Here is a 21,511-nt window from a genome sequence, read left to right as displayed (position 1 = left end):
CTCTTTTTTAAAGGAGAAAGGACCTCTTATAGTCATCCTCCAATGGAATTACCTTGTTTTAAAACTATTGTTTCTATAATGTACGTTACTTATAAATGTGTTGTCTAATTTTAAACATTTGGAGATTTTCTAATGATTTTTTTGAAATACTGATTTCTAGCTTAATTTCACTGTGGTCAGAGAACATACTCTCTATGATTATAATTAATTGAATATACTGGGACTTGTCTTATGATGCATTCAATGGTAAATTTTGTTAACTATTCTGGGTGCACCTGAAAATAATGCAATTGTCTAGTGTGGTTTTCTATAAGTATCAAATAGCTCAAATTGTTTAATCATTTTGTTCTAATATTTTATAGCTTTTTTAAAAAAAAGCTATCGTTTATCAAAATACTGCATTTATTAAGTAGCTTATTTCCCCTTCAATATACCAAGAACACCAATATGGCAAGCATGAAACACCCAACAAAAAGTAAATAAAAGCTTGACTACATTAGTCCCCTAACATTGTGAAATGATGATCTATGCTAAGGGCTAACAAACTTTTTGTGAAAAGGGGTAGATAGTAAACATTTTAGGCTTTGAGAGCCATATACTCTCTGTTGCAATTATGCAACTCTGCCACTGTGGCACCTAAAGACCACAGATAATACACAAACAAATGAATGTGGTTTTATTCAAATAAAACTTTATTTATAAACACTGAAATTTGACTTTCATACAATTCTCATGTATCACAAAATATTCTTTTCTTACCCCAATCATTAAAAAATGTAAAAAACCTGCCAATGTAGGTTCATCAATTGTAACCACAAAAATGTAAAAACCATTCATAGCTCACAGACTATATAAAACCAGGCAGCAAGACAGATTTGGCCCTTGAGCTGAACCTGATCTAGTCTAATGAATCTCTTTAATCATCTTAAGAACATTACTTAAAGCAGTTCTTCATTTATGACTGCTTATTTTAACTTAAGCTCCTTTTAGATCACATTACTTTGTAGGTGTCAAAATGATTTACTGGTTAAGTCCAGCCAGTTGTTTTATATCCCAGCAATAACTTATAACAATAGATGTGATAAAGTAATATGATTTACTGGTTAAGTCCAGCCAGTTGTTTTATATCCCAGCAATAACTTATAACAATAGAGACTTATAACAATAGATGTGATAAAGTAATAAAATTAAGTTTCAAAGTTACAAGATGTAAATACATGACCATAAAACAATTACTGATTTTTAATATTTAAATGAGCCCCATCTCCTCCAATGTAATAACCTTATTGGGTGTCACCAGTCCTCAAAACAATCACAGAACTGGATTCACAGGGTATGGTATGTTCTCTTTCCTATTCTAATACTGTTAATTTTTTTTTTTGGTGGCTGGCCAGTATGGGTATCTGAACCCTTGACCCTGGTGTTCTCAGCGCCATGATTTAAACAAGTGAGCTACCTGGCCAGCCCGAAAAGTTTTTTTCTGAAGATGGATGTGAATAATTTTTGGAAAAGTCAGAATCATTCGGTTAAGTATGAAAGATGACTAAATTTGCTTATCCTACCTAAGGCTTTTAAACTGGTCTGGAAAAGAAATTCAAAAGAGAGATCTGAAAATGTTTTAAGCAGTGAAGTAAGTAAATGGTTTCTTAAGGTGACTACTAGAAGAAAAATGTTTATGTGGCTATTTGAATTCCGGTACATATAAAAAGTTAGTTTAATATGTTTTCACTCAGAAAACAAAGTGTTTCATAGCGATGTAAACCTTCCACAAGATTGTTACCTAGTGTCATCAGGGCAGCAATCAACAACCATCCAGCTTGTGTGCGCTGGGCTGAAAGGCGACTGTTTTGAGCAGCAGAACATAGCAAATCCTCTGCTAAAGTCATAATAATCTGTTTATGTATAGAAGAACAAAGTAAAAAAAAAAAAAGGCACATCAGTTTATAAGGTACTGGACAAATGACAGCAACTAACAATAATCTTTTGAAAAATTAACTCTTACAACCTAAATGTAAGTGATGAAGGACTGTCATTCACATATATTACACGACAGGACACTGTCATACAAGAAACTATAAAAAATTAAGTTTTCAAGGTTAAATACTGGTGTTCTATGTAGTACAAAGCAACCCTATAATTCTTTGTAGAGCATATGTGAAAACATTGTAAGATTGTTCAAGTATAGCCAGCCGTATATAATTTGAATTTACTTTTAGCTTTAAGCAGCTATCTTTTTAGATGAGTAATTACTAGAAAAAGTTTCATTACCGGATTCTCCCTTTTAAAAATTCTACATACCACTTTGATACCTCAGTGCCAATCTTTTCAGAAGCAGTTGTACTAGAGTGGTTAAAATTAGTTAAAACAGTTTCACATTAAAGTAAGTTTCACAGTAGGGTAATATTCATTAAAATGTTAAGTTTTAAAAAGTCTATAAAATAGGCAGTGTTATAAAACAGAAAAAAACAGATATTTCACATTTAGAGATAATGTATGCTTACACAGTACAAAGGCCAGGGAGCATCTAATATGTCTGAGAAAACATTTGTTACGAATCACCTCTGGAAAAGCAGCAAGTTTTATGAGTTGGCATATACATTTTTTAAAGAAGCAGGCTAGTGTATTTTAAAATAACCAACTAACTTACTAATTTAGGACTACCTGGAGCCTACACAGTAGTCTCCCATTATCCGCCAGAATATATTCCAAGACCCCCAGTGGATGCCTAAAACCCGAGATAGTACCAAACCTTAGCCAAGGAATGCAAAGGTCACCTTTTCACTTAATGGAAGCACTTTACAGCTTCTCTTTGGTATATCCGAATTGCCAGCATCACTACTTTTGCAGTTTGCAGCCATTACTGCATTAGTCAATCTGATAACTGAGATTGCTGCTAACTGATTAATGGGCAGGTAGCATATACCACATGGAAACAGTGTGGATCTTGGGCAGGGCTGAATAGAGGGGGACAGCACAAGATTTCATCATGCTACTCAGAATGGTGCACAAACTAAAATTTATAAACTGTTTATTTCTGGGATTTTCCATGTAATATTTTTGAACCTTGGAAAGCAAAACCTCAAATAAGGAGACTTCTGTACAGTCAACAGCACTCAAAAAGAGTGAGGACAAAACAAACCATTCTAGTCAAGACAGAACAAGTGGATATTCTCTCAGAAAGAAACTTCATACATAATATGGAGATGGGAATCTTGTCTGAATTAATGAGATCTGAGATATTGTTTGATTAAATACATGCTATGACAATTCTTTGCTTAACAAGATGTGATGTGTTAGTTCAGAATATAACTAAAATAATAAATTTAAATAAATAATATCACGTCCCAAAGTTGTCAACCATCTTATTCCAAGGGCATAGGCAATACTCAGAATATTTTTGGACATTCTGAAGTTATGGAATTATGGAACGGTCATTTTTTTTTTTTTCCTTTTTGTCTTTTTTCGTGACCAGCAACGGATCGCAACCCTCAGTGTCGCGCCCGTACCGGACCGGGACCGGCAACGGGATCGCAACCCTCGGTGCTGCGCCCGCACCTCGCTCAGCCAGTGAGCGGCCGGTCTGTATGTGGGATCCGAACCCTCGGCGGGAGCGCCGCCGCACTCCCAAGCGGCGCACTGTAGCAGTGCGCCACCAGGCCGGCCCCATGGAATGGTCTTTTGCAGAACCTAAACTGTAGAGAATATACTATAAAACTCAATAACAACACAGGAGTGACATAAGAGAAAAAAGAAAATGGTGATTTATTTTTTCAAAAATACTTATAAGTGTGTGAGGCATGGGTCATATGGGCCTTCACTGTCAAACAGTATTCTCTGACAACTTGCAACTCCTAGCTACTAAAGAAGAAACAGAATTTCAACACCATGCTTTGACTGATTAGTGTGTTCTATATTTCATCAAAAAAATTTTTAAGTTCTCTTCAAAATTCTTTGTACATTAAAACTGAGTTACTTAGTCACTATTTGTGTATCATTTATCTATTTGAAAGTGCTCGTTCAAGGGCCGGCCCGGTGGCGCACTGGATAGTGCGCCGCTTGGGAAGCGCGGCGGCGCTCCCGTCCGAGGGTTCGGATCCCACATACAGACCGGTTCCCGCTCACTGGCTGAGCGAGGCGCGGGAGCAACACCGAGGCTTGCAATCCCGTTGCCGGTCCCCGGTCCGGTACGGGGGCAACACTGAGGGTTGCGATCCGTTGCCGGACACGGAAAAAAAAAAAAAAAAAAAAAAAAAAAAAAGAAAGTGCTCGTTCAAAAGCACTAAATTTACCCAGAAAACCACACTTTCAATAGAAATGCAATTCGGGGGACACGGTGGGGCAGAGGGATTTGTAAATATTGTTATAGAGGCTGGCCAGTTAGCTCAGTTGGTTAGAGCATGGTACTGATAACACCAAGATCCAGGGTTTGATACCTGTACTGGTCAGCTGCCCCAAAAAACCTATTATGAACTCATGAGGTTTTATGTATTTAGTGTGTTTCAATCCATAGCTGTCATTAATATTTTTGATATACAAATTATCCCATCTTTTGTCAGTGGGAGCCCCTTAAGTTACTTCCTTTTAAAATGAACATAGTATTTTTTGATGTCTTCCTTACTTTTTGGCATGACAATATATCCTAAGCTTATATTGTGCATGTCCTGTCCCAGACCTGAAACCAGCCACTCCTCCATGGAGCCCTGATTCCATTTTGGTTGGAAATGGTATTCAGAGCCACAATCTAGGCACTAGAGGTATTCCTTGCTACTGGGTTGTCATTGCTTTTGGGCCTTTTCACTGGACAAAGTGAGGATATAAGTATTTTTGAAAAAAAAAAAACTATGAGTTCATGCCGATAATTTCAATTCAAATTTAACATATGGGTTCAGTTCCTCATACACTCCAGCCACCAAAACATACATACATACATACATACATAAATAAACAAATAACAAATTTAACATATGGGGCTTTTACTTAACTTTCTTGATTCTACAGCTATAGCTTTTTTATCTTATATGGAAAATCTTGGTTACTAAGAACATTAACACAGTTACTTATCTACTTTACCTTATTATATGCAAACTAATTCCAAAGTAATACCAATACCACCAATAAATACCACTAACTAAAAAATTATTAAATGAAGTTTAAAATTTCTTTCACAGCTCTATTTGTCATATGCAATACAATTTTTAATGCATTTATATGGTAAAATACAGTCTTCAGGAACAAATTTTGTTACTACACAGAGATACTTCTAACAGAATGCACTCCTTTATTAAAGTGTGAATAAAACATTTTAAAATCATCCCTTCACTTTTCACAGTAATTATGTTGATAATATTTAATATTTAAGGAGCAGTACAGCTGATTGCTCAGAAATGTGTCCTGCATAACTTTGACTGGATAATATACAAAGACTAGGATGTTTGTAGAAAACGTGAAACATCATTATAATATACAAAGAACGAGATCATTACCTTTCCTTTTCCATGAGGAATTCCTAAAGGACAATGTTTTACTGCTCCCAACAAAGCTGCCACAGCAAAACTAAAGCCAGTCACTGCTTCAGGTGAAGACTTAAGTACAGTAAGCCGTTCCAGGCAACGATCTAAGAGAGGTGTTAGGTAGGAAGGTAATGCCACAGCAATGCAGCGTAAACACCAAGCTGCTGCTAGTCGAACGGAAATGCTAGGATGAACAATAACTGAAATGACACTGTCAAGAAGGCCTGGAAGGACAGAATAAACAAATGACGACTTCTGTATACAGATAAAACTCACTTAGACATAAAATAGTCAAAATATTAAAGAGCCACATGGAATTAAAATCTATTATTTGTATCAAAGGCCAAATCAGACTAAAAAAATTACATGATACATAATCATAAATAATTTCTTTACTCAAGAGTTAATTGTACTACATGAAAACTGGCTTAAATTAAGTCAGTACACAAAAGGAAATTTTTATTTCCTAAATAAGTCAATGTTCTGCCTACTTTATCTTAAGATCATTACTAATTTGGTATTAGGAATTAAAAATTATTAATCAATAATAAAAACACCTTGAAATGTCACATCCTGCCATCCTCTTTTTTAAATTCTCTTTTAGCACATTTATCTACATAATTAGAATACTTCCTATCCACCAAATTGCTCTTATCTAAGAACAAAATGTTAAAATCAAGACTTCGCTGGGTCCTCAGTGAGCTACTAATGCACTATGAAGATAGTGGAGTACTGCCACCAGCAAGAAAAAAAGACTACATTTGCTATGATTCAACATACAAATCTTCATCAAAACGTGTAAATTTCATGTTGACTGTTATTTACATGTGTCCCAGATTTGAATAGCTTACAAACACATGGAACTTCTTGGCAGGAAATGTATGTCACAAAGGACAAAAGCCATAAAAAATATTTTTAAGATGATTTAAAAAAAATGTCAGTCATTAAAGACCACATATTGTATTAATTCCATTTAATTCCACAATATGTAAATCCATAGAGACAGAAAATAGATTAGTGGTTGTCAGGGGCTGTGGGAAGGGGAAATTGGAGTGACAGCTAATGAACAACTTGAAGTGATGAAAACATTCTGGAATTAGATAGTGTTGGTAGTTACATAACTCTGTGAATATACCAAAACCAATTGTATGCTTTAAAAGGGTGAACTTTATGATATGTGAATTATATCGCAATAAAGCTGTTATAAAAAGGGATTAAAAATTTTTCAAAGAGAGAAAGAAAATAAAGATTGCTTCAAAAGATCTTTGAGAAACTGAATTATATGTAACACAGTGATACTAATGCTTTCATTAAAGATGAGAGATATGAATTCGGGTTTAGAACTTCTCTGTTTTTCAATGTTATCTTAAAGAGCTCCATAAAGGGAGGCAGCAGGGGAGACTCAGAGAACAATCTTCAATTACAAAAGCAAAAAGAAAAAACCAAAACAAACAAACAAAACAAAACAAAAAATACAAAAGCAAAAAAACTCAACTACAGACATATTTTTAATAATCTTGATTATAACTGTTTCATAAAACATCTCTAATAACTCTATAGTGAATCTATAAGTGAGCTATATGAAGGAGATTTTCTTCCTTGGAAAGAAGTTGTCTAGAGTACAAGTGAAAACAAGGTATTCAGATGCGTCACAGACAACAGATATACCTGCACTTGAATCCTGTAGCAAAGGTGCAACTGTGGTGCTGAGATTATGCATGAGATTTCCAAGTTCTTGTAAAGCACATATTAGCATATGCTGGCTGGCTGCTACATCTGGGGAACCAAGCCGGGTTTCCAAATTATTGTCACTCATTACAGCATCTAATAGAAACACAAGAATTAACTATGCATCACTATTTTATTAAAATATATTGTAGGGTGCGGGTGTTAGGAGCAGAAAAGAATAAAGGCAAAAATTAATATATGCTCTTGATCTGTGTGAAACCCTTGAGGCAGTTAACTGAAATGCTTAAATAGGGACTTGAATCAATACAGAAAAAATTAAACTAATACAAGGGGTCTTCAAAAAGTTCATGGAAAGATTTGTATTATCTTTTAATTCTGTTTTTCCCTGAAAACTTTTTGAAGTACCCTTGTATACCAGATTTAGTTCAAGCAAATTGGTCAGAGATCTCTTATAACTCTTTCAGCAAGGGGCACTGAAAGGGAGAACTCAAATTAAAACATATTCCAACATTATTGATACTCATGATAAGTACAGTGGACTTATAGTACAGGAACTGAGATAGACTAATTGTTCTAAAAATAATTTAACTTCTACAGGAAATACAAGAATTCTGAGAAACTATTATCACCAGCCTTCAAAATTTTTGTATTAACAGAGTAATATTCCAGTCTAGCTTTACCAAAGGGACAATTTCTTTAGTATTATTAAAACAAATTGTCTTAGTAGATCCATACCCATAACTTTCTTTAGCTTCCAAATTGCCTGGCAAATATCCTTTACAGCAGCAATTTGAGCCTTTTCTCCAAGAAGGCCTCCTATAGTAGCTCGAAGGATAAATGAAATGCAACGGCGACAGCCAACAGCATCAATCTGAGTTTGGGTGGCTTTAGGGTGTGACTGTGACACAAGGCTTAGGATATGAGAAAGAAAGGCAGCAAAATTTTTTTCTAGCCAAGCTCCTCCTAGTGTTGAAACAAATACCACGTAAGCCTAAAAAAGAAAGGAGTTTTATCTTCAAAATTAAATTGTTTCAATTCTGTATTAATATTTTCTTTTCCACAAAATACAGAGAATTTGCTAGTATTTTTTTTTATTCCCTACAAATTATATTTTTTCATCATTTACAGGCACTTGAAATATCTAAATGTAGCACTATTTTTTGTTTGTTTGTTTAAAACCAAAACTGAACTGCATAGTCATTTGACTGAGATTTCATTTATGCTGCCTCTCTGTTCTATTTTGGTCTGACTGCGTGAAGTTTCAAGATAGTCAGCATAGCCAGTTAATATGTAAAATGTACCTGTAGCTTCTCTGAACAAAGATTTCAAGCTATTTAACATTCTGAACAAGAAAATCTAATTCTATAATATCAACATATTATAAAAATTAACTGTGTGCCAACATTATAACTCTAAGAGAATTAAGTTCTAGAAACCTGAAAGTTTACAGTGATGAATCATTGCTCTTTATTTTTATGAATGTTAATAGTTTGTCTTACTCCAGAGATACAAAGACAAGTAGTTTTCTTAAGCAATCTGTTTCTTAAAAACATATATTTTAATTACAATTATATTGGGAAGCTCGCAATTTCATGAAGTCTATATACAGTATTAAACAATGAGGATATATACGAATATTATAAAAAAACACAAGTTTGCTTTGAGCCATAATGGCATTAAGAAAATAAATATAATTCAAAGAAAGAATGCAGAAACCTCTGTGTTATTTTATTCTGAGATAGCTTTTCCAAGGACTTAGCTTTTAAAATTTTGTTTAGGACCAAAAATTTAAGGGGTGAAGTAGATTACATGCTGTAAACTTTATTTAGGAGAGAAAAACCATACAAAATGGTTATTTCTGGCTATGGTAAATAAAATGTACCTAATAGCTTGAATTTAAGCTGTATGAGCACACAGAGGACCAAAAATTTAAGGGGTGAAGTAGATTACATGCTGTAAACTTTATTTAGGAGAGAAAACCATACAAAATGGTTATTTCTGGCTATGGTAAATAAAATGTACCTAATAGCTTGAATTTAAGCTGTATGAGCACACAGAAACACAATGAAAACATCTTAAAACCAAAAGACACATGAAAGCACAAAGGCTAGAAACCAAAAAATACTGTTTGTGTTTCAAAGGAAATAAAAATCTTCCCATTATTAGGAACTCAGAACATATCACAGGTAATAAGGTTCTCTTACTTGGAACCTAGTTTTTAAAAAATGTTTTGGCTTTACCATATCTATCTACAAACATGAAGTACAAGTGGTGACCTTCCATACTATCACTTCTACAGAGTCAAACACTAAAACTTTCATTATAGGCCAGTTAGAATTACATTTAGATACTGATTTATGATTCCAACCTGAGTAACTCCAACTCGAACATCCCTACTGACTGAACTGGTTCCTTTCAGCATATCTCCACTGGCTCGGAGAAATCCTGAACTCCCACGTAGAAACCCTGTTCCTAGTAATTCCAGAACTTCCTCCAGAGATACTCTGCGAATGCTCTGACGTGAGGTTGCTATGACAAAGAACAAAACAAAATTGTGACTCGTAGTTTACAGCCTAAATTTTAATGCATAATCTTGATTTGCAAAAAGCCAGAACTTTAACAGAGATAAAAATTAACTAAAAATTCAAAAAAAAAAAATTTACAAAGCATTCTGCACATTAATGCACAAAAAAAGTCAGGGATCAAAGGTCAGATCAGACTGGACCCTGAAGTACCATGTCAAGGACATCTTAAAATCTATGCCGCTTTAAGATCAGGCTTTATTGTTCTCTTTCCTCAAAGAAGTTAAAAGGCTGTCTTCTAAAACAAGGGAAAACATAAATAAAACCACGTTAGTTCTCCAAAAATAAAAACGCTACACTGCCTTGAAAATTCTTTTGAAGTACTAAACATGGCCAAATCATTATTTTATTTTTCCAAATGCTCAACAACTCTTAATGAAATTTATATAAAGTAACCACCATGTCCTGTTTTTTAAAATTCTCAACTGGCAATACAACTTTTGTTATTCCATAGTCTCTGAAGAAATCAAAGCTAGGTATCACTAAAACTATTCAGTTGGCCCTTAGGCAATAATAACTAAGAGATTAGTTAGGTCAGGGATGCTTACGGTTTCCTTCAGTTTGACACAGCTGAGTTTCTCCCTGTAAATATCTAGAGGATAATATCACCTTTAAAAAAAAAAAAAAGAGCCCATTTTCCCCTTTTCATTTTTCTTTTGAAAATTAATGGTCACAACCTCTGAACCTTGTTATAGACTCAAATCACACAGCAGTAGAGAAATAGACTTCTGTTAAAGTTACGAACAAAAAAATCTACTCCCTAGCATAGAGAAAAAACCATCTGAGACGAATGAAAATCTATCTTGGCATTTGGGAGAGAAACATTAGTGAATAGAACAAAACCCATGCCCTCGCGGATCACACATTCTAGGAAGAAAGGTCAGAAATAAATGTCACAAATGGCTAAGTATATACAGTACATTAAACAGTGATTAAAAACCATGCAGAAAATAGAGAGGGAATGAGGTCAGAAACACTGGGGAAATGTTTGTGATTTTTAAATAGGGTCATTGGGGTAGGATTCATTAAAAGGGTGACACTGAACACAGTTTGGGTGTAGTGAAGAAATTAGGCAGAGGACATATACAGAAAAAGTGTTCTAGGCAGAGGAAAAAACTATAGCAAAATGGCCTTGAGGAGAACATGATACCCAGTGAGTTCACGCACAGCAATGTACATGACGCAGTGGAGGGTGTCTCATAGGAGACAAGCCAGAGTGTGAGGATTGGGAGCAGACAGAAGACACAGAACCCTGTAGATCACTATAATAAGGATGTGACTAAAATGAGGTACCAGTGGAGGACCTTAAGCAGAGGAGTGATATAATTTGTCACTTTGCTGCTGTGTTGATAACAGATTGTAGAGAGGGGCAAAGTTAAAAGAAAGCAGGGAGAACCATTTGGATCTCTGTACTGGCCAGCTGCCTCAAAACAGAAAAAATAATCTCTTCAAGCAAGAGATTATTGTGACTTGGATGAAGGTTTTGCAATGACATAGAGTAGATGGAGTCTAGATACACATACATATACATTTTTAAACGTTTCACTAGAAAAAAACTCAAAATTACAAAAAAGATGCATATACCTCTCACATCCCCTATACCTCTCACCTAGACTCATATTTTCCTCATTACTTTCTCATTTTTGAAGAATATGTTTACAGACAGTTGTTTTATAGACTGGCTCTCAATTTGAGTTTGTCTGTCTTGACATTGGTGATATAAGCAATGAACATTTGAATAAAGTGAGTCTGCCAGATTTGTCCACTGTAAAATTATCATTTATAATTACTATGCAACCTGTGTGGCAATACTTTAAGATGGCATAAATATCCTGTAACCCATCAAATTTTCACCCAAGAATCTGCTGAGGATTTCTACCTGCATAAATGATTACCATAATCATTGCAAAAAAAGGCATTTAGAACCACTACTCCTTCTGTAATTATTAGCTGGCATTCTACTATAAAAAAGAGTTTTCTCTTCTCCTTTATTTATATTTAGCATGTACTCATAGATTCCTTTTTTATTTTACAGGTTATAATCCAATTCTGTCATTATTCATTTTGACTCTAATACTGTCCTGGATTTGACCAGTGGAAGTCTCCTCAGAAAGCCAGTCAGTGGAAGCTCCTTACTTTGTGGCACAAGATGTTCCAGGCTCATCTTGGACTTTCTCTGCCCCAAATCCAGAATTAGCCATTTCTCCAAGGAGTACTGACTCTGTGTGTTTTAAGATAGTCAAGTAGAATAGATGGTGAGTGTGAGAGAGAGGAGTCAAGGGTGAATTCATGAATTTTGGTTTGAATACCAGAAAGGATAGTTATCAACTTATATGAGCAAGTATGCAAGTAGAGTAGACATGCATATGCGTAGAGGAGGGGAGATCAAGCACTCAGTTTAGAACAAACTAATTCGAAACATTAAATAGACATCCAAACAGAGATGTCTGATGGGCAGCTGGATAGGAAAGCTTAGTGTTCAGGAAAGAAGGCTGGGCAAAAGATATAAATCCAGGAATCACTGATACATAAATGAAATTTAAGCCATGAGACTGGATAAGGCCTCAAGAGAGTGAGCATACGTAAAGAAGAGCAAAAGACCAAGTACTACGCCACAAATCTTTTCCTCTAGGAGAAGACAAGGAACCATCAAAGACTGAACAGAAAGAGGAACGGGTAAAGGGTCATGAAAATCAACTACAATGTATATTGAGAAGTTAAAATTTAAAAAATAAATGGAAAAAAAAAAAGACTGAACAGAAAGTTGTATGGAAATAACTCACTTTTAACATAAGATAGAACGTACAGACACAAGATGATAGAATTTGTAACAAAAGATTAGGGCAAAGTTTTTTAGTGCGGGTGAAAATGATTCTACACTTTGCTTAGTCTGATTTTAACAATGTTGGTTTTAGTTTATTGCTATCACAGGAGGATATAGATTTAAATGTTATTTGCATTTGTTATGCAATTCTACATTTTGCTTGCTTTTACTGCAACTGTGTGCTAGTGCTACACAGTCGATACATTTATAGAAACGAGCAATTCACGTTTTCAAGAGGGTTCGATTAAACATGTCTTCTAATCTCAATTTCCTACGTGGTTTAAGATTTAACCTTTAAAATGCTCTGAACACGTTTTTTGGTTTTTTTTTTGGTTTAAAGTTTTTTTCTGTGGCTTCCACTCTCCCTCCCCCACATGCCCATGCCATAAGTAAGAATGCCTTAGTGAGTTACAAGATTAGAAAAACCATAGTAAAAATAAGAATTTCTTATCATAAACTTTAAATCTCTACATGTCTCAATTGGAGAAGAAGAAACCTGTATAGTTTGTTAATGCTTTCCAGGTGATTCTGATATGTTGTAATCCTGTCCTTTCTCATCTCTCGTTGAGAAACACTGCCTTACAAAAAACTAGAATCTTCCTTTATACATAACAATGAACAACTTCTGTAGCAATGTTCTCAAAATTTAATGTACATACAAATTATCTGGGGATCTTGTTAAAATAAGAAATTTGATTTACTATTTTGGGTGAGGCCTGGATTTCTGCACTTTGTAAAAGCTCCCAGGTGATGGATATTTGAGGAGCAAGGTTCTACAGAACAATCACATTTTCATTTGTGAGACTGTTTAATCTTTGGAGACAGAATGATAAAGTAAGTTTTCAATTATTCATCAGTGTTTTAATCAACACTGTAGATTAAACTTAGGCAAAGTCTCTTATTTTCAAAAATATCTCATCTTTGCCTACCGCCTAGATGTGTATAAACAGGGAATAAAATAACACAAAGCAAAACTGTCCAAGCACAGTAAATTTAAAATATCTGTTTGAAATTATCTACATCATTTGCTCCTCTGTACCAACCTATGAAATGGCAAGTCAAATATACGTAATTCAGATGTATGCTGCTTAAAAAAAACAACTGAGATTTAGATCATATCTCTTATTGGATAATACTTCACAATTTGCTTTAAAAAAAAAAAAAGGCCCCAATATAAAGGAAGACAACGATTGAATAAAGTACACTACACTTCAAGAAGTCTTGAATTTTTTCCCTCAAATTTTTACTGAATTGTTTGAGAATGAAATCTTAGGACCTACAGCAATGTTTATGGACTAAAATTCATTTATATTCTGCTGCTGTTCAAAAACAATAATGGGTAGCTGTAATGCTACATATATTTGTTTAAATCAACTGGGAAAAAATTATAGGTGATATTCTGAAAATAATTACATACGTTTACCTGCTCCTGGATGTTTACAAATTATAGCTTTAGCCAATATTGTGCCCAGTAGCTTTGAAACTGAAATCCGCACATCATAATTGGAACCTTCAAAGGACTTAAAACATAGTGTGGCCACACTGTCCAGGTCTGTACTCCACATAAAGATGGCCTCGTTCTGAAGTTCAAGGAGACACTACTCAATTGAACAAATGGAAATCAATGAAAAACAAAACATAAATGTCAAGTTCAGGTCTATATAAGTTGTAGAAACTATCAAGGTTTAACAAAAATAATACACAAATCCAAAGTATCTACATAATGATTGCAGGAACAACAAATGAATACTTATCAAAAGTCAAAAAATTATACTATATAAGGCAATATGCCCACAAGGGTGAGAGGAGGACCCATTTCTAACTCAGAAGACTACAAAAAATGCCTCTAGAATCAATCTCTTGGCTGTAAGCAACAGTGAGACTAATGCCAATGTAAGAAACGACTTTACCATACTATCTAACCGACTATACTAAGAGGGCATGATTAAAAACAACCACAAAACTAAAAAAAACCACTTTGAAACAACACAAACCTTACATGTAAATTTTAGTTTACACAATTATGTAGAGGAAGTGTAGTATAATAGGATGAGTACTTGGAATCTGGAAACTTGAACTTCCTACCCTCTGTCAATGTGTTGCTAACTACTTGAACCCTGGGAAATTCATCTCTCTCTGGACCTCAGTTTCCTCACAGGAAATGAAATACTTTATGAAATGAAAGAGTCTTAGCTAAGGTTGTAGCTCTAAGATCATGTAGCTGTTACTAATGCTTTCGCAGAGATAACCTAATTTAATTTTTATATTCATTTTTAGAAAGTCATCTTATTAGGTCACTTTACCTTTGCAGCAGCACAACGAACAGCCATGGATCTATCTGTTAAGCAGGATCTAGCAGCTTTATAAACATCCCTGTGGCAAGGTATAGCAGCAGCTCCTAATCCATTCAGCATATTTTGCAGACTCAGCATAATCTCATATCGACCTTGAGACTACCGAGAAGAAAAGAAAAAACTTAAAGGATAAATAGGAAAAAAAAATTCCACTGTGAAGAACATTATTAAGCACTGATACTCACCTCACATATTAAAGAAATACTCAAGATTTTTGTACATACTAACCAACCCATTCTGACATCAAGAAACATTAATAGTTACTATTTTATGAAGTATTTACTATTTGAAAAGTGTTGTTTGTATACATTACATTTCAACACAATACAAATATTATAGGGTTGACATGAAGATTAAATGAGATTATATGAAAAGTGTGTAGCACAAAGCTTGCATGTCATTAAGTATTCAATAAATGGTTCCTACAATATGAGGTGACATAATAAAAACACAGGGTCTGTTACCTACTAGCTACATAACCTTGGGCAAATCTGTTTATCTGTAAAATGGAGGGAATAGTATCCACCTCATACGTTGTTGTGAGGAGCAAATGAATTAATCCATGTAACGTGCTTAGACAAATATCAGATATACAGTATACGCTCGACAGATTTGGCAGCTATTAATATTTTGTTATCATTCATTGGTTGGGATAGTTTAACACAGAAGTTAAAAGTCTTGGCTTCAGAATTAAAAGAACTTGGGTTTGAATCTTGTCTCTGACCCTCAGTAGCTGTATGACTTCAAGTTGTTCTTACTTATTTCCTCCTCTTTAAAAATGAGGATAAGATAAACCTTACAGAGCTGGTAGAAGAAGTAAATAAGCCCCTGTGGGTTGCCTGGTACATAGAAAACAGTCAAGAAATAGTAGCTGCTGTGTTACTGGTGTTTTACTAAATGCTTCAAATGATTTCTACAACCCAGTTAAGGCAAGGTAGGAAGTTAAGGAAGGTAGGTAAAGTTGGAGGAAGAAAAAGATCAGCATCAAGTATCATTTTCATAGTAATATTATTAATCGATCTTTACCTAAAGGAGTACGATAGTCATAGGTGGACATAATAAAATGGGTGCTAATGGGAAACAACTGAGCTTTCTTTTACCTCCACTTCAAAAGTTGTGTATCAAAGGTGGAAATCCCTTCTGATATCTCTGAAATGTTGTGGTACCTGACCAACTAAATCATAAAGGTAAAAAAAACAGGGAAGCAATAAAACACTTAACAATAACCTTCAATTTTTTTGACACCTGTAGAGTAATCCTGTTAACTATGTGGTCTGAAAAGTATTATAGCTTAACCAATGGAGTTAAGAGGAAAAAAGTTTAAAATGGCTATACCTCAGTAAATAAAATTTCTTACTGACATCTGCTTTTAAATAAAACCAGACTTATGGGTGTTATAAATCTCTTCTCTTGAATCATCTTATTCAATCTTTCAAGAAACTAATGCTGAGAAGTGGTCTATTGAGCAGATTTGCTCACCAGTTTTATGATATGAAATTCACTTCTTAAAGTTCTTGAATCGGCTACATCCTTCTTAAAATTTAACATATTTTATATTTGAATTTTCCCATGTTTTGTCTTGCTACATTTTAAAAATGTGTGTGTAACTATTCAGCATTTCTATAAATTATTTTAGAGCTGTTTTCTACACTGTGCTAAGTAAAGTAAGAACAGTAACTGATGAGATATTTTTATATTTAAAAGTGTTGCAAAAAAAAAATGTTTTTTTAATTTAAAAAAAAAAAGTGTTGCATTGTCCTTACATACTCGTATTAGGAACCATCCCGTTAACATTTTTGATATACAAACATACAAATACTTTAATTTCTTTTTTTTTTTTTTTCCTTTTTTTTGTCTTTTTTCGTGACCGGCAACGGATCGCAACCCTCAGTGTCGCGCCCGTACCGGACCGGGACCGGCAACGGGATCGCAACCCACGGTGTTGCTCCCACACCTCGCACAGCCAGTGAGCGGCCGGTCTGTATATGGGATCCGAACCCTCGGCGGGAGCGCCACCACGCTTCCCAAGCGGTGCACTGTAGCAGTGTGCCACCAGGCCAGCCCGAAATACTTTAATTTCAAAACTGGTAAAACTACAGTTGGCAAGAGATTACAGCATCTTGGAAGTCAATGAAGAGAAATTCTCAAAAACCAAGGGTGTTAGAGAGTAGTAAATAATGCAAACATATCAATGAAGACAAAGCTGAGGATATACTCTCCTGGCGATAAAAGGTCATCCAGATCCTGGTCAAACTTATGTCCTCCATGTTCTTTCTCCCCTTACTATATTCCTTACTCCCAGCTGATGCTGGTACAGTAACAATCCATCCATCAGGTGTACAGTAGTTACCAACTATGTAGTACCTGGTGACAAGCACTTGCTCTGGCATTAGTATGCAGTATCAGACAGAAAAGGTGGAGTGAGTGGAGAGGGTAGGGACAGGTCTGCCAATGGAATACCTTAGTTTTTGCCCATTTGGTTTTATATGAATACATGAATTTTATTGCATTATTACTTTTCTAATAAGGATTCCATATACAGAGCACATATGGTGCATCACATAGAAAGATTTAATTTACAGATATATTTATATACACATCTATGTATGCTTGCCTTATCTAAACTCTTTTATTGGTTTAGGAAAGCATAAAACCTATAAAATACTACCTTTTTATTCTTTGGTTGAACTTGTAGTTACTTACCTCTGCACTCTTCATAGCTTTAAGAATATTTCCCACTGTATCAGTAAAGGTGTTACCCAGTATTCTCCCCAACTTCTTGTACAAGGAACCCAAACATACCACAGCAGCACTGAAACATTAAATTAGAAATCAGTTATGGTTGAAAAATAAGAAGAGAAAAATCTTAGAATATATAAAGGTGACATTTAAAATTTTTCCTCTATTCTGTTGGTTGTCTTTTCACTTTCTTTTCCTTTGAAACACAAAATGTTTTTTATTGTGATGAAGTCTCATGAATCTATATTTTCTTTTGTCAATTGTGCTTTTGGTGTTATATCTAAGAAACCATTGCCTAATCCAAGGTCACAAAGATTTCTCCTATCTTTTTTCTAATAGTTTTGTAGTTTTAGCTGTTACAGTTAGATATATGATCCACTTTGAGTTAATTTTTTGTGTGGTGTGACGGTAGAGTCCAACTTCATTCTTTCATATGTGGATTTCCAGTTGTCCTAGAATCACTTGTTGAAGAGTGAATACTTACTTTCACTTTGAAAGAATAAATTTCCTAGAATCTACTCTGTTGTTAAGTCCTAAGGCACGACACTTAGATGAATATAAAATAACTATACTTTCAATGATGAGAACTTTAAAAAGATATATTAATCTTCAATTAACCTAAATCTTGCCTCAACAAATCCATCCTCTCAAATTTGTTATAAAATAAAATTTTGCAAAATATTTAAGTAGAACTCTGCTTCATATATAGATGACCAAAGATGAACTTAAAGATAAAAGATGAGAAAAAGAAGAAGTGTCCTCAGTAAGTTTGAAATCTGGAAACTTTATGGGAGAATACATTGTTATAAGCTAAAAATGAGATTGACAAAAATTTCTATAGAATTACTGCTGTGGAACCATACATAGCTCATTGCCTTCTCTAAAATAACAGGTGATACAGACAGCAAAGGACACTGTCAACAAAGTGAAAAGACAATCTACAGAATGGGAGAAAGTGTTTGCAAACTACACATCAGACAAGGGGCTAATATCCAGAATATATAAGGAACTTAAACAACTCAAAAGCAAAAAAACAAACAAAACAAAACCAAAAAAAACCCAATTAAAAAATGGGCAAAGGACCTGAACAAACATTTCTCAAAAGAAGACATTCAAGGGCCGGCCCCATGGCTCACTTGGGAGAGTGAGGCGCTGGTAGTGCCGAGGCTGTGGGTTCGGATCCTACATAGGGATGGCCGGTGCACTCACTGGCTGAGCATGGTGGCACTGGCTGACCGTGGTGCGGACAAAACCGTGCCGAAGGTTGTGATCCCCTTACCGGTCAAAAAGAACAACAAAAAAAAAAGATGACATTCAAGTGGCCAATGGGCATATGAAAAAATGCTAAACATCACTAATCTTCAGGGAAATGCAAATTAAAACCACAATGAGATATCATCTCACTCCTGTTAGAATGGCTATTATCAACAAAACAAAAAATAACAAATGCTGGCAAAGATGAGGAGAAAAAGGAGCTCTCCTACATTGATGGTGGGAGTATAAATTGGTGCAGCCACTGTGGAAAACAATACGGAGGTTCCTCAGAGAACTAAAAATAGATCTACCTTACTACCCAGCTATTTCATTACTGGGTATATCCCCAAAGGAAATGAAATCAATAAATCAAAAAGACAACTCTACTCCCATGTTCATCACAACAATATTCACAATAGCCAAGAGATGGAATCAACCTAAATGTCCATTAATGCATGAATGGCTAAAAAACTGTGGTATATATACACAATGGAATACTACTCAGCTATTTAAAAAATGATATCCTACCATTTGCAGCAACACAGATGGAACTAATAAAAATCACCATGTTAAGAGAAGTCAGGCACAAAAAGACAAATACCGCATTATCACTCATACGTGGAAATTTTAAAAAGTGGTTCTCATAGAAGTAGAGAGTAAAATAATGGTCACTAGAGGCAGGGGATTTGGGGGCATGAGGAGGAAAAGAAAGAGGTAGACTAATGGGTACGAAACTATGGTATCTACCCTGAGTAAATCATTATGAAATATATGCATGTATTGAACAACACACTGTACCCTACAAATACATACAAGTAAATGTTAAAATAATTTGAATAATTAAAAAAAAAAAACGGGTCATAAAATGAACTGAATCCTATGAAGAAAAAAATTAAGCAGTTCTTTTCAGGATCTTAGAAAAGTATTTTTCTACATGATATTTATTATCAATTTTCACTGCTAAAAGCTAATAAACTGAAAGAATATCCAAAATGTGAAGAATTCAAAGTATCTTTTCCTTAAACATTCAAGGGCTAGAATTTTAGGAAGATGTTTTGAATCTCAAATCTAGACTTCACATATGTCTAAAATAATTTTTAAAAGAATCGTTTCTTAGCCAATGGAAAAATGTTAGAATTTTTTTAAAGTTAGATTTTCAAAAATGAGTAAAGCTGAATTTATATTGTTTCAAAATAATTTTCAAGTAGTTTGTGTACTTTATAAAAATGATACAACAAAAAAGCAATATTTTGTTTTTCAGTTTTAATACTTAACTTACAGTTTGGTGGGAAGGTAACTTGGAGAATCATCTTTGCTACGAATAAGATCATTACATTTATCGATTGTCTCGTAAACAGAGAATGTGTCTCCAATACTATAAAGTATGGCTAGATTTTTAGCAACGAGCTTGCGGGTAGGAGGCCCTGGGGAGCTGTTCAGCAAACACAGGAGCTGTTCAACAAGAGTCTTCTGTTTCTCTCTTACATCACTCTAGAAAGAAAGGTTACAAAAAGACAATTCAAAATCAACAAATATATGTGATTCTCTAATACAATTTTTCTTTCATATACTTGTATTTAAGAACTAAAAAGCCTCTAGTTATTTCTTACAGTTTCAGAGAAAAAGAAAAACAAAAAGATAAAAAGGCTCTAGAAAAATAAAAATTACTTTGACTAAAGTTACAGATAAGTTGGTGGCACAGCCATCATGCCACACTAACAAGTATTTACTTGCCCTGCTGATATCTTTAAAAAATAAACTCTGGACCATGCTATACTGGAGTCTCTGTTAAAAAAGAAAAGGGCTCTATTTCTTCCCAATCTTTCTCCTTATGTTTGAAAGGTAGAACAAATTTGTATTTTTAACTACAGCCTCTTAGGAATTAAGCCTACCTCCCCTATATATATATATCTGCATAAAGAAAGCAGTAACCTATAATTTGTAACCAGAGCTGACCTTGTAACAGTTACCTTTTTATCCAGACCTTTGTCTTAGTGCAATTTTTTTTTTGCAAGTTTATGCATATAAATGCTAATAATGTTACTCCATTTTACTCGCCTGCTCTCTGAAAAAAGGAGTACAGAATATCATTACAAAGATAATGATGGTATTCAGGTGCTCACTGAGGCCTAAAACTCCGCCATGAAATAACTGTTTAGTGTACAGAATTTTGTCTTTTAAGTTTTTTTCAAATCTAGAAGTGGCTTTACTTTTTTTCTCTTCAAGATCAGCAAATTTGGGCCGGCCCGGTGGTGCACTGGAGAGTGCACCGCTTGGGAGCACGGCGGCACTCCCGCTGAGGGTTCGGATCCCATGTGGAGACCGGTTCCCGCTCACTGGCTGAGCGCGGTGCGGGCACAACACCGAGGGTTGTGATCCCGTTGCCGGTCCCCGGTACGGGTGTGACACCGAGGGCTGCGATCCCGTTACCGGTCAGTAAAAAATGACAAAAAAGGAAAAAAAAAAAAGATCAGCAAATTTGTCAAATGTCTTACATTATAAGAATGAATCAGCTCTGTTGTCTCAGAACAAGAATGTTTCGGAATGCTGTTTTTTAAA

The 21,511-nt window shown here is 34.8% G+C and overlaps 1 protein-coding gene across 1 annotated transcript in view; it reads right to left on the bottom strand.

Annotated features, from left to right (window-relative positions):
* HEATR5A (HEAT repeat containing 5A) overlaps positions 1–20,443 on the bottom strand; it is a gene marked incomplete at its 5' end in the record, with an annotated part of 90,049 nt that extends 69,606 nt beyond the window's left edge. The window contains 9 exons of the mRNA XM_008567158.1: positions 1,781–1,892; positions 5,484–5,734; positions 7,179–7,334; positions 7,935–8,190; positions 9,568–9,728; positions 14,029–14,203; positions 14,909–15,058; positions 17,663–17,771; positions 20,232–20,443. Of these exons, the coding sequence (XP_008565380.1) occupies positions 1,781–1,892; positions 5,484–5,734; positions 7,179–7,334; positions 7,935–8,190; positions 9,568–9,728; positions 14,029–14,203; positions 14,909–15,058; positions 17,663–17,771; positions 20,232–20,443 (1,582 nt within the window). The remainder of the gene's footprint in view (positions 1–1,780; positions 1,893–5,483; positions 5,735–7,178; positions 7,335–7,934; positions 8,191–9,567; positions 9,729–14,028; positions 14,204–14,908; positions 15,059–17,662; positions 17,772–20,231) is intronic.
* Positions 20,444–21,511: the final 1,068 nt, after the last annotated feature.

The sequence above is a fragment of the Galeopterus variegatus genome, unplaced genomic scaffold, assembly GCF_000696425.1.
Source record: "Galeopterus variegatus unplaced genomic scaffold, G_variegatus-3.0.2 Scaffold299, whole genome shotgun sequence".
NCBI classification, from domain to species: Eukaryota; Metazoa; Chordata; class Mammalia; order Dermoptera; family Cynocephalidae; genus Galeopterus; species Galeopterus variegatus.
This window is presented reverse-complemented; position numbering and strand designations above follow the sequence as displayed.